Source organism: Gobio gobio (genome assembly GCF_949357685.1).
Source record: "Gobio gobio genome assembly, chromosome: 22".
NCBI lineage: Eukaryota > Metazoa > Chordata > Actinopteri > Cypriniformes > Gobionidae > Gobio > Gobio gobio.
Window position 1 is genome coordinate 39,632,167 of NC_137118.1, and position 13,467 is coordinate 39,645,633.

Consider the following 13,467-nt stretch of genomic DNA (forward strand, 5'->3'; position numbering starts at 1 on the left):
TATATATATATATATACATATATATATTTATATACACCCGAGAAAGAAAAAAACAGGTATGAGATAATCATACAAAGAGCATAAAAGCGTTTTCCTTTACTATTTTTCAACCCAAGTAGTAACACCGAAATCATTTTTCATCTCTATCTGAAATAAAAAGTTGTACTCATCGTATTTGACCAATCAGAGGCGACGTTCGGTCCTCTAACCCCGCCCTCCGTCCAGTGTTCATATTTCTGTGGACCTGCCCTGCCCTGCTGCGCTCCGTTTTCGGAGTCTCTGATTGGCCGCAGTCATTACGGAAGTAAACAGTCTTCTGCAATAGTCGGAAATGCTTTGATGTTTTACAGTAACGTGGAGTTGAAACAAATATAAATAAACACCGAATAGTCACCTGACAGCCTCAGATATGAGAAGAGTCACGCTGTTTGTAAATGGAACCTCACACAATGGGAAGGTGTGTATGCTTTGTTATCTATTGTCAAGATATTGCTGGATAAATAGCATTGCTCTGTTGCTTTATTCATGGCTTTTACAATCAGGTGGTGGCTGTTTATGGAACTCTAGCTGATCTACTGTCTGTTGCAAGCACAAAATTTGGAATAAAAGCTGCTAACATATACAATGGGAAAGGAGGTCTTATCGATGATATAGCCCTCATCAGGTAAGAACAATAACTAAGTTCTCTCATGTGTATTTACATGATCATAAACATAAAACATTTGGTGTTGCATCTGTTAACAGAGATGATGATGTCTTGTATATATCGGAAGGAGACTCTTTTGTTGGTGAGTGTGAAATTACAGCATCGTTTTGGTTTTAGATCTGTTTTCAATGGCCTTAATCTGTCTCATTTAATCATGTCCCACAGATCCCCCAAATAACCCAGACAGTCCGCATGAGTTTCATTCCTGGGCACACACAGATTGGATCACCCTCAATGTGGGAGGCCGGCGGTTCACAACCACACGGTGATGTCCCTGTACACAAAGCAGATCATCACACTAATAATCTCATAACTGTAATCCTAATCCATAATCTATTCTAAACCATCACAATCAACCATTTATTTCGTTGATTATTTTCGTGACAATGAACCAATATTTAATTCTTGTTACAGTAATGTGAAATAAATAATATTATTTAAATTAAATTATTGAAATAATATTAATATTTTTTAATGAATAGCAATGAATAATATATAAAATAATTAGTGCTGTCAAATTGATTAATCGTGATTAATAGCATCTAACATAAAAGGTTGTGTGTGTGTATATATATATATATATATATATATATATATATATATATAAAACGCACGCATATATTATGTAAACACAAACTTGTATGTTAGATTCGATTAATTGTGAATATTTTAGTTTTATTGTTTTCTTGTCATGTCTTTAACTATTCTGATTTACATTAAAAAAATCAGTGTTGAGCATATAATCATCACTGAGAATAATGGAAGTTATTATTGAAAGGAAAATGTCTGAATACATTACAGTAATGAGATTTTTTTTGGGGGGAATGTGAATCTTATTTTTTAAATGCAATTTTATTAATTTTTTTATTAAAGTGTTTATCCTTACAAATCATTCAGCAAACACATTGATGGCCCAGAAATCCGCATTCTCCACTGAGCTCAATTTAAATCCCTCAAGTTTTTTTTCCGTCTTATTGCAAATAATGTATTAATATGCAAATAATGTATCACACACACACGCACTCACACACACACACACACAGTTGTGCTCAAAATTATTCATACCCTTGGTAAATATGACCAAAGAAGGCTGTGAAAATAAATCTGCGTTGTTAATCCTTTTGATCTTTTGTTTTAAAAATGATCAAAATCTAACCTTTCGTTGGAGAATAAGAATTTTAAATGGGGGAAATCTCATTATGAAATGAATGTTTATCTCTAATACACATTGCTCACAATTAATACCCTTTTATTCAATACTTTTTGGAACCTCCTTTTGCCAAGATGACAGATTAGAGTATTCTCCTATAATGCCTGGAGGAATGATCTCTGATCATCTGATCAAACTCATTTTGATCAGATGATCAGAGATCATTCCTCCACACAGAATCTCTCCAGATCCTTCAGATTCACAGAATCATGTTTGTGCTTCTTCTCTTCAGTTCAGCTCACTCATTCTCTATAGTGTTCAGGTCAGGGGACTGGGATGGTCATGGCAGAAGCTTGGTTCTGTGCTCAGTGACTCATTTTTGTTTTGATTTTAATGTTTTTTGATATTGAAAGATCCAACCACGGCCCATTATATGATTTCTAGCTGGGACAGTCAGGTTTTATTTTTTTATTTGGTATTCATTTTTTATGGTATTTAATAAAATACATGACGCTATATGTCTGAACAAGATGTCCAGGATTTCTGGAAGAAAAATAGGCCCACAACATTAAAGATACAGCGGTATATTTCATTGGACACATGGGGTACTATTTTTTTTTTTTTTACCCCTGTGTGCACCAAACCCATCTTGAGTGTTTTCATCTGACCATAGAACGTTTGAAAAGTAACTGACACTACTGGAACTTCAGACGGGACCTGGTTACATGGGTTTGGTGCACACAGAGATAAAAAAGTACCCCATACCCACTGTTAAATATACCGCTGGATCTTTAATGTTGTGGGCCTATTTTTCTTCCAGAGATCCTGGACATCTTGTTCAGACACATGGCGTCATGGATTCTAGCAAATACCATACAAAAATGTAAACCTGACTGTCCCAGCTAGAAATCATATAATGGGCCGTGGTTGGATCTTCCAACAGGACAGTGATCCAAAAAAACATCAAAATCATCACAAAAATTAGTCACTGAGCACAAAACTAAGCTTCCATGCTGCCATGACCATCCCAGTCCCTGACCTGAACCCTATTGAGAATGAGTGAGCTGAACTGAAGAGAAGAAGCACAAACATGAATCTGAAGGATCTGGAGAGATTCTGTGTGGAGGAATGATCTCTGATCTCTTGTCAGGTGTTCTCCAAACTCATCAGGCATTATAGGAGAAGACTCAGAGCTGTTATCTCGGCATAAGGAGGTTGAAAAAAGTATTGAATAAAAGGGTATGATTAATTGTGAGCAATGTGTATTACAGAAAAACATTTATTTCATAATGAGATTCCCCCCCCCCCCATCTAAAATTCGTATTCTCCAAGGAAAGGTGAGCTTTTTGTAAATTTTTAAAACAAAATATCAAAAGGATTAACAACGCAGATTTATTTTCACAGCCTTCTTTGGTCGTATTTACCAGGGGTATGAATACTTTTGAGCACAACCATATATTACGATGATAAAAATGTCATGTAATTACAAATGACTGATTCTGCTTGAGAAAAGTAACATGTACCGCATGATTAGGTCAGCTTTAAGATGCAGTCTTGACAATATTGTTTTTTTATTGTTAAATTCACAGTAGAGAAAATAAAAACAATTATTTCTCAGTGATGAAAATCTCTTATTTTATTAATGCAAATGTATGTTTGTTTTTATTTATGTATGTATTTACAATAAATACAATTTGTGACATTCACCCACTCAACCCATTTAATCTGCTCTACAGCTGCTTTGTGTGATGAATTTAACACATTTTATTTGGTTTTTAGGAGCACTTTGGTCAAAGAACCGGAGAGCATGTTGGCTCACATGTTCAGAGACAAAGGTAAGGACTGAACCGATATTGTTTTTTGTCTACCGGTCAAAAGTGCTGCATGTATTCATACTGCAGTTTTTTTTAAATCTATTGTTTCCTGGCAGATGTTTGGGGAAACAAACAGGACGAGCAAGGGGCGTATCTCATTGATCGAAGTCCAGATTACTTTGAGCCCATATTAAATTACCTGAGACACGGACAGCTCATTATCAATGACGGCATTAATCGGCTGGGTAAGAGGCATGAAAATGAAAGAAAAAAAATATTCCTCCCATTTTATTTGCTCCTGATGTCCACTTAGAATGTTAGGCAAGGTTTTCATGCGGCAAACAACATGTTGTTTTCCGTGAGCATTTTCCACCCTATTTCTGACCTCAACGCTGCATCCGAAATCGAATACTTTCCTATATAGTAGGCGAATAGTAGTGCATACAATGGACGCTTTAATATCCCATAAGGCCACGGGAGAGAATTTGTGAATGGCGGTAGTACTGATGCTGGTAGGTCACATGATGTGTGAATATGTAGTACGTCTGAATTTCATTCATACTTTTTTAACGGTCGCAAAGTAAATTCTAATGTAGTACCTACTCAGACCGAATGCGATTTCGAATGCAGCATTATGTATACCAAACTGTTTTTGCTACTGCACCTTTAAGATTTTATTTAAATATTATGTGACATTCTAAGATGCAAATGAGCCCTGTCATGATAAGGCTAAACGAGTACATATGGAACACTATTTTGTACAGGTGTGCTTGAAGAAGCTCGTTTCTTTGGAATCGAACGTCTTGCTGAGCAGCTTGAAGGTGTTATTAAGGTAAAAAAAATAAGAAAAAAAAATGTACATAAAGTTAAGATGACTTGGGCATAGATAACAACAATGGGTCTTTCCTCCTGCTTCAGAATTCCCAGCCTCCTGAAGACCACTCGCCCATCTCCCGCAAAGAGTTTGTGCGATTTCTGCTTGCCACTCCAACTAAATCAGAACTTCGATGTCAGGTAGGAAGCCACTGAATATTTGCACTGCTTTATATTTTTAATTCTGTGTATTATTTCATGCGTGAACTGTTTCTCCTAGGGCCTGAATTTCAGTGGGGCGGATCTCTCTCGTCTTGACCTACGTTACATCAACTTCAAGATGGCCAACCTCAGCCGCTGTAACCTCACACACGCCAACCTCTGTGGTACCAACCTGGAGAGGGCCGACCTCTCCAATGCCAATCTAGATGTAGGATATACCTGTCATTCTCCCCAAAATCAAAAGAAAAAAATGCAAAATTTACATTTTGCTTAAAGAAAATGAGGCCTATTTTTTGGACCAAAAAATTGCAATTTTAATGGCAATTTAGCGTTACTTTAATAACTGAAGTCATATTATTTTAATTAGATTTTTCAATAATATTTCAAATAGTTTCACTAGCGTACGGGGTCAGTAAATGTTTTGTTTAAAAAAAATTTAAGTCTCTTTAAACTCACCGCGGCTGCATTTAGTTGATCAAAAATAGTAATACTATGAAATATTATTACAATTTCATGTTTTCTATGTATATATTGTTTGAAGAAAATGAGGCGTAATTTTTTTGGACCACTAAGATTTTTTGGTAACACTTTACAATAAGGTTGTATTAGTTAACATTAGTTAATGCATTAGTTAACATGAACTAATAATGAACTGCACTTTTAAAGCATTTATTTATCTTTGTTAATATTAATTTCAACATTTACTAATGCATTATTAAAATCTTGCTAACATTAGTTAATGCACTGTGAACTAACATGAACAGCTGGATTTATATAAACTAATGTTAACAAAGATTAACTAATGCTGAACAGAGGTGTTGTTCATGGTTAGTTCATGTTAACTAATGCATTAACTAATGTTAACTAATACAACCTTATTGTAAAGTGCTACCGATTTTTTTAATTATTGAATTATTTTAATGACAGTTTAGCACAGTTGCATTACTGTAATAACTTAAATAAATTAATATTATTTCAATTAGATTTTTGAAAAAACAAAAAGTATCTTTAAACTCACTAAGGCTGCATTTACTTGATCAAAAATACATTAAAAAAATTATATATGTATATTTTGTTTGAAGAAAATGAGGACCATTAAGATGTTTTGCATTATTTTATTGATAATTTAGCACAATTGCATTACTGTAATAACTGAAATAAAAAGTATATTATTTAAATTAAATTTTTTAAATAATATTTAAATAATATTTACACTACAATTCTACTGTTTTATATATATTCTAAACAGTATTGCAGCGATTTTCAGCATCATTACTCCGGTCTTCAGTGTCACATGATCCTTCAAAAATCAGTCTAATATACTGATTTGCTGCTCAAGAAACAAGAAACATAATTATTATTATTATTAAGTTGAAAACAGTTGTGCTGCTTCATTTTTTTTTTTTTTTTGTGGAAACCATGATATATTATTTTCAGGATTGTTTGATTCATAGAAAGAACCAAAGTAACGTTAAAGGGTTAGTTCACCCAAAAATGAAAATTATCCCATGATTTGCTCACCCTCAAGTCATCCTAGGTGTATATGACATTCTTCTTTCAGACAAATAAAATCAGTTATATTAAAAATGTCCTGGCTCTTCCAAGCTTTATAATGGCAGTGAATGTGATTTTATAAAATGAGTCCATAAAAGTGCATCTATCTGTCATATAACTGCTCCACACGGCTCCAGGGGGTTAATAAAGGCCTTCTTTGTGTAAGAAAAATATACATATTTAAAACTTTATAAAGTAAAATATCTAGCTTTCACAAGATCGGAAAAAAGCGCAACTGCAATGTCGTCAGACGTAGCGTAAGCATTTTGAACTGCGAGAGGCACTACACTTTTTCCGTAAGTTGAATACGGAAGGCGATCTGGTGGAAGCTATATATTTTACTACCTAAAGTTTTAAATATGGATATTTTTCTTACACAAACAGAAGGCTTTTATTAAACCCGGAGCCGTGTGGAGCAGTTATATGGTGGATAGATGCACTTTTATGGACTTCAAAAACGAAGCAACAATTCACTGCCATTATAAAGCTTTGAAGAGCCAGGACATTTTTTAATATAACTCAGATTTTATTAGCCTGAAAGAAGAATGTCATATACACCTAGGACGACTTGAGGGTCAGTAAATCATGGGCTAATTTTCATTTTTGGGTGAACTAACCCTTTAAAAGTAGAATTTTTGTATCATTATAATTTGATTTACTGTCATATTTGATCAATTTAATGTCCTTGCTGAACAGAAGTATTGAAAATACTGACTCTAAACTTTTATCATGCCTTTATTTATGCTAACTTCTATAAATCTTTTACTAATTACAGTGCTGAGAATCAAATCAAATGTATAATCTAATGATGATCATCACATTGTAGAATAATGGGAACTATTTACAATAAAAGAAAAATGTCCAAATGCAGTCCAGTAATGAGAATTTTGGATGAAAATAATGCGCTTAATGTTTAAAATTTTCAAAAAGAGTCTTTTTTATTAATGCAAAATATGATGTATTTGAATTTATTGATGTATTTTTGATGTTTTTGTGACGCTCTCTCTCTCCTTTCGTTCTGCATGCGTTCTTCCAGGGTGCCAATTTACAGGGCGTGAAAATGCTTTGCACCAATGCAGAAGGGGCGTCTCTAAAAGGCTGTAATTTTGAAGATCCCGCAGGACTCAAAGCCAATCTAGAGGGTAAAAAGAGCACACTTGACTTCTGAACTGCTTCTCTTGGATCTCATATTCCCAGTATGTAATATCTGTCATTTCCTCACAGGTGCCAATCTAAAGGGGGTGGATATGGAGGGCAGTCAAATGACGGGTATAAACCTCCGCGTGGCCACGCTGAAGAACGCCAAACTCAAGAACTGTAACTTGCGGGGCGCCACTTTGGCAGGGACCGATCTGGAGGTGACAGACCGTTTAGTTTCAGAATCATTCTGTATGTAGTTTGGCATGTCTTGTGTTTTTCACTTTGGTGTTTTTGTCAAACAGAACTGTGACCTGTCCGGCTGTGACCTCCAGGAGGCGAACCTGCGGGGCTCCAATGTGAAGGGCGCCATTTTTGAGGAGATGCTGACGCCACTGCACATGTCCCAGAGCGTCAGATAGCCGCTCATGTTCACTGATGTCCTTCTTCAGTAAGACTGCGGCCTCTTCACAGAGCAGCTTTAAATGAAAAACCAACCTGCAAACCTAATGACTGTCATGTGACCTTACGCCTGTTGATATTATCGGTTGCCTCAAGAACATTTATTTTGATGTATTGCATTATTATGGATGGCGTTGTCATATTTCTCAATGCAAGATTTTTTTCTTCTTGTGACTCGCAATTTTATGCAATACATTTGTGCAAAGCTTCTACATGTGTCACTGCTGGTCTGTGAACCGAACACCTGAAATGTGTGTTATTGCGTTTGATTCAGATTTAGGAATGTGGCTTTTCTGTGACTGTTCAATTTTATACCTTTTCATACATGTTGTTTTACACTGTTTTGCTCGTTTCACTGTTACATGGCTTTTTCTGGACTGTGTCTGCATGCAAAAAGGAAAACATCAGCTAGAAGGCTGCTAGTCTGAAGTCACCAGCCTGTCAAGATCCAATAAAGTCAAACACTGGAGATTCAAAGAGGAGTTTGGCTTTTTAGTTTTTGCTAACCCTAACCATAACAGAGACTTTATTTATAGCCATATAAAAAATATTTACATTATATTAGCTATAAGATTAGCAAATGCTGTGTAGATTGTAGGTTTTATTTTTTTACATTATTTTCATGACAAATCATGACATTTCAGTCTCATTAATGTAATGTGAAATAAGTTATATTAGTTATATACATTTTTTTAATAATATTTCAATTATGTTGTTGCTGTCAAATCGATGAATTGCGATTAATCACATCTAACACATTTATTTCATATATGTGTGTGTATATACATATACAGTATATATATATATATATACACACACACGCATATTGTATAAACAAACTTTTGTTAGATGTGATTAATCGCATTTAATCGATTTGACAGCACTTAAATATTTATATATAATGGTATTCATGTCTTTGTTGATTTAATTTTTTTTATTAAATATTTTCGTATATTTCAGTTTTAAATCAAATTGATAACCTAATGATAATCATTACTGAGTACGGAAGCCCTGAACAGCAAAGTAAAAAAAAAAACTAGAATTTCGAGATTAAAGTCGAAATATTTCGAGAATAAAGTCGAAATATTTCGACTTTATTCTCAAAATATTTCGACTTTATTCTCAAAATATTTCGACTTTATTCTCGAAATATTTCGACTTTAATCTCGAAATTCTAGATTTTTTTTTTACTTTGAATGAAGTCGAAATATTTCGGGATTAAAATTTCGGGATTAAAGTCGAAATATTTCGGGATTAAAATCGAAATATTTTGGGATTACATCAATAAAGCTGCATTTGTAATTTTGAATTTAATCTTGAAATATTTCAACTTTATTCTCGAAATATTTCAACTTTATTCTCGAAATATTTCAACTTTATTCTCAAAATATTTCGACTTTATTCTCAAAATATTTCGACTTTAATCTCGAAAATCTAGAATTTTTTTTTTTTTTACAGATTTTTTTTTTTTTTTTACTTTGCAGTTCAGGGCTTCCGTACTGAGAATAATGGAAATCGTTTAAAAAAGGTAATTGTCCAAACAAATGAATATTTAATTGTCATGAAAACTGTCACAAAATCTTTATTGTTAAAGGGATAGTTCACCCCAAAATAAAAATTCTATCATCATTTACTTGCCCTCAAATTGTTCCAAACCTGTATGAATTTATTTCTTCTGTTGAACACAAGAAGATATTTAGATATTTTTTCAGCAGAAGAAAGAAATTCAAACAGCTTGAGATGAGTAAATGATTACATCATTTTTTTATTTTTGGGTGAACTATCCCTTTAATAGACCAGTTTCACTTATTTCGAGTCAGTTATTTGCTCTAGTAAATGATGAGGTCAAATGCTGAATATGAAATATAGCAAGTTTACTTTGCTAAATATCCTGGCAGAGCTAGCATTAAGCCGCCAGCAGGGGCAGCAGTGTCTCTAAAAACACAGAAAGTTGGTTGATGGGACGGGTTGCCTTCTACAGATTCTACACCTTCTGGGAAGAGTCTCAGCTCAGCCATGACGGTCAGTAGCTCATCACAACAGATGAGTTCTGTAGCAGACCGTGAAATCTGTTCGCCAGGAAGCACTGCCAGAGTGATTGATTGGACCGGAGTGTGTGGGAAAACCATCTACAGGAGCAGATGAGCAAAGAGTCCCTGTTGTAATGAACGTCTGCCCAGCAGTTAGGTATACATTATATTTACACATGTACAACACTGTGACAGGTGCCATTTCTACAAATATTTCGTATTATTAATAATTTTAGAATTTGCGCAATAGTTTAAATAGTTCCGGATGGATGAGCCCAATCACATCGAGTTCCATATTACCGGTAATGCGCCTAGGTGTACTGCAAACATACACAGACGACGGTTAATGAACTAGAATACTTTTTGCAGAATAATTGTTTGGTGCTCATAAATGTTCATAAATCATGAAACTTTTGCTGTTGGTGCCGTTTTTTAAAAACAATAAATGCATAATAGTACCTACCCAACACTTAAAGAAATAGTTCACACAAAAATAAACATTATGTAGGGGAGGGGTAAGATGATACATTTTAACTTATGGGGTTTCTTCAAGATAACAGAAAATAAGGCAGAAGTACAGTGGAAGTATCTCAAGTAATTTCAGGATGTTTGCTATTGTTTTAAATGATCAAAATGCATCCATGACAAAGGGTTCTAAAAATATAGGTAAGTTTATCTGTTTAACTTAGTGCTCCGTTTGTTTGTAAATGAACCATCTAATTGAATCTGAATCAAACCCATGTGAAATTGTAAATATAATTTCCCTCTTAAAAACACCTTCAATAATCAAATTTCCTTTTACAAATAGTCATATTTATTTTCTTAAAGCTAACTTAAACAACATAAAACCTACCAAATGAAGTTGAAATTTGAAAATTAAATGAAATAAAAACTAAAAATTAGAATGAATGAATAAATGTCATTGAAACTAATAAACATTTTAGTCAAAAGGTTCTAAGGCATAGTAGTTTTTCTGCAATGTCGAACATGTTTTTTTTCCATTAGGGACTGCAGGTGGAAAGATATATATGATTAAGCATCTTCTGGGTCTTATCAGAGAAGGATTTGATATACTTGTACATTGTTCCTATCAAATAAACTCAAACAATTTTTTTTAAAGAAAATGATAAAGTAAACCAGTTATGTAGCATTATATTGAAATTATACCAGTTTATACTTCAGAGACTTAACTCAACTACAGTGCCTTATGGTGGGGTAAGTTAAAACACTGGCTCAATTTACCCCACAGCATTTGGCTCACTTTGCCTATAGCTGCCATTTTGGATAAAACTGGTCAGCTAATATTTAGGCTAATATTTAGCTAAATGACTTGCATGGTTTTATACATTGCTAAATCACCAATATGGATCATAAATATTTTAGACCTGGACAAATTTGCTTTGATGCAACAGCCATTACATCTGTTCTGCTAAAATGTTACTTTGACAAGCCAAAAAATGTTTTAAAGTAAATGGGTGCCTTCCACTCCTCCAATGTGCTTCTCATTTTCACAGTCAGGCAGAAATGATGAGTGGTTCCAAAATATATGGTCACATGACAATAAAAGTGTATAGTTCCCAAAACAAAGGGGGTGGGTCAACTTACCCCACTCTCCCCTACTGTCAGTTACTCACCCTCATGTCGATCCGCCCCTATTCTATGACTTCCTCCTTTCTTTTGACCGTTTCCATATAGTGAATGTAGACTGGATCTGTTCATCTCCAAAATTACTAAAACACACCATAAGCTAGTCAATATTACTTGTGTGCTATTCTGTAGTGAAATTAATAAGCCTTTCTAATTTTGTCCATGATATTATTAAACTATAATTTTGGTTAGGTTTATTGGATAATATATATACCATAATTCTATGGTATTCTTTCAAGCACCCTGTCAATAGTGTTGTAGGAATGATGCATTTTTGTAGGCCAAAACTTGGAAACAGATTAGAATTTTTGCTATTTCGGTTCCATTGTCCAAAAGTGGATTTGTTGAATGTTTTTTTTTTTTTTAAATGCCTGAAATAAGGCTTGTGGTTAACACAAGCTTAAGATAGTTTCACATTTCATTCTGTGACCAAATACATCAGTAATACCTCCTTGGGATTTTTTTTTTAAGCTTTTACTTTAAAAAACAAGTGGCTAAATGGGACTACAGAGGTTGACTGGGACATCCACGACTTGCATTTTAACTCAAACTTTCAGGAAAAATATTTTAAAGGTTCAGTGTTTAGTATTTATAAGGATATATTGACAGAAATGCAATACAATATTCATAACTATGTTTTCAGTGGAGTATAAAGACCTTATATAATGAACCATTATTTTTTTATGACCTTGGAATGAGCCATTTCTATCCACAAACACCGCAGGTCCTCTTACAGTGAAATCGCCATTTTGCGCCGTCATGTTTCTACAGTAGCCTTAAACAGACAAACTTCTCTACAGAGCGCTAGTCACTCTCTGCTCTCTCCGACGACGACATTTTTGTCCGGCGTCGGCCCCTTAGACTGTAAAAAAATATGGACGTAGTGTCCGTGACGTCACCCATAGGATTCTGAAGAGCAGTTTTGAAGCGTAAAGTAGGGTCAAGCTGGCTGTTGCCATCTTGGCAGCGCGTCACCGCGCGCCACACCCAGATAACAGAAAATGGGCAAAGAGGCGGGACGTGGGTGGAGCTGAGGTGACATGATGACAAACAGACAGCAGACAAACGGCCACCTGTCACTCAAACTGGCCATGCCTTTAATTATGCAGAACTTTAAGGCTTTATATAATGTAAACGAATGAGTTATAAAACAATTCACCCCCCTCACAGTTGTCATGAAGGGCAAAATTAGCCGTATAGACCAAAACCACAATTTGTACCAGGCTGTTAACATCTTTTAATCTGCTGTAAAGTTGGGCATTTTAACATGGGGCTCAATGAGATTCTGCTCCCTTCTGGAGCCTGTCCCTAGCGGCCAGTCGATGAATTGCAGTTTAAGTCACTTCCGTATTGGCTTCAAGAGAAACTGGGGGAGGTTGCCGCTTGGTCGGCCCCCGTAGCTTCTCTATGTGCTCCGAAAGGGAGGTTTGAGCACATGGTGATGAAATTCACAACCTCAACACTATATGCTGCTAAAATTCACACACTGCACCGTTTCATGCATACTGAGCTTTTTTACACTGTTAAAGACTTGGAGACTATTTTAAAGACTAATGGGACAGTGGATGGAGTTTATTTTTCCGGAGCAGGGGTTGTGCAAGTGTTTATTTGTTGCCTGAATTTCGGCGACAATGATTTATAAACAAAGTACAGTTCAACTCCGGATTTGTAGCTCGCCTAATGCTAAAAGATGGAGCAATATCAGCGATTAAGGTTCACGGTAGTGTGTTGGTAGCAGGCGGTGAGTAAAACTGCTTCAAATGTCTATGTGTTGTTAGCTATCGATTCCATTGTTTTTCTATGTAAACATGCATAGCTCAACGCAGTACCTGTGTGTGCTCCTCATTCTTTAGCTCCGCCCGAACGATACACCCCCAGCCGCTCGGCTTTTTCCGGAAAGACTCGGTACAGCGTATCTTTCTTTTATAAATA

The 13,467-nt window shown here is 35.0% G+C and overlaps 1 protein-coding gene across 1 annotated transcript; it reads left to right on the plus strand.

Annotated features, from left to right (window-relative positions):
• The first annotated feature begins 230 nt into the window (after positions 1 to 230).
• On the plus strand, positions 231 to 8,339 carry kctd9b (potassium channel tetramerization domain containing 9b). Its single transcript, XM_079803897.1, has 12 exons — positions 231 to 457; positions 543 to 664; positions 745 to 788; positions 872 to 971; positions 3,636 to 3,691; positions 3,787 to 3,915; positions 4,435 to 4,502; positions 4,589 to 4,684; positions 4,764 to 4,913; positions 7,296 to 7,401; positions 7,484 to 7,617; positions 7,702 to 8,339. The coding sequence occupies exons 1-12, from the start codon at positions 410 to 412 to the stop codon at positions 7,816 to 7,818; spliced, it is 1,170 nt and encodes a 389-aa protein (XP_079660023.1). The 5' UTR covers positions 231 to 409; the 3' UTR covers positions 7,819 to 8,339.
• Positions 8,340 to 13,467: the final 5,128 nt, after the last annotated feature.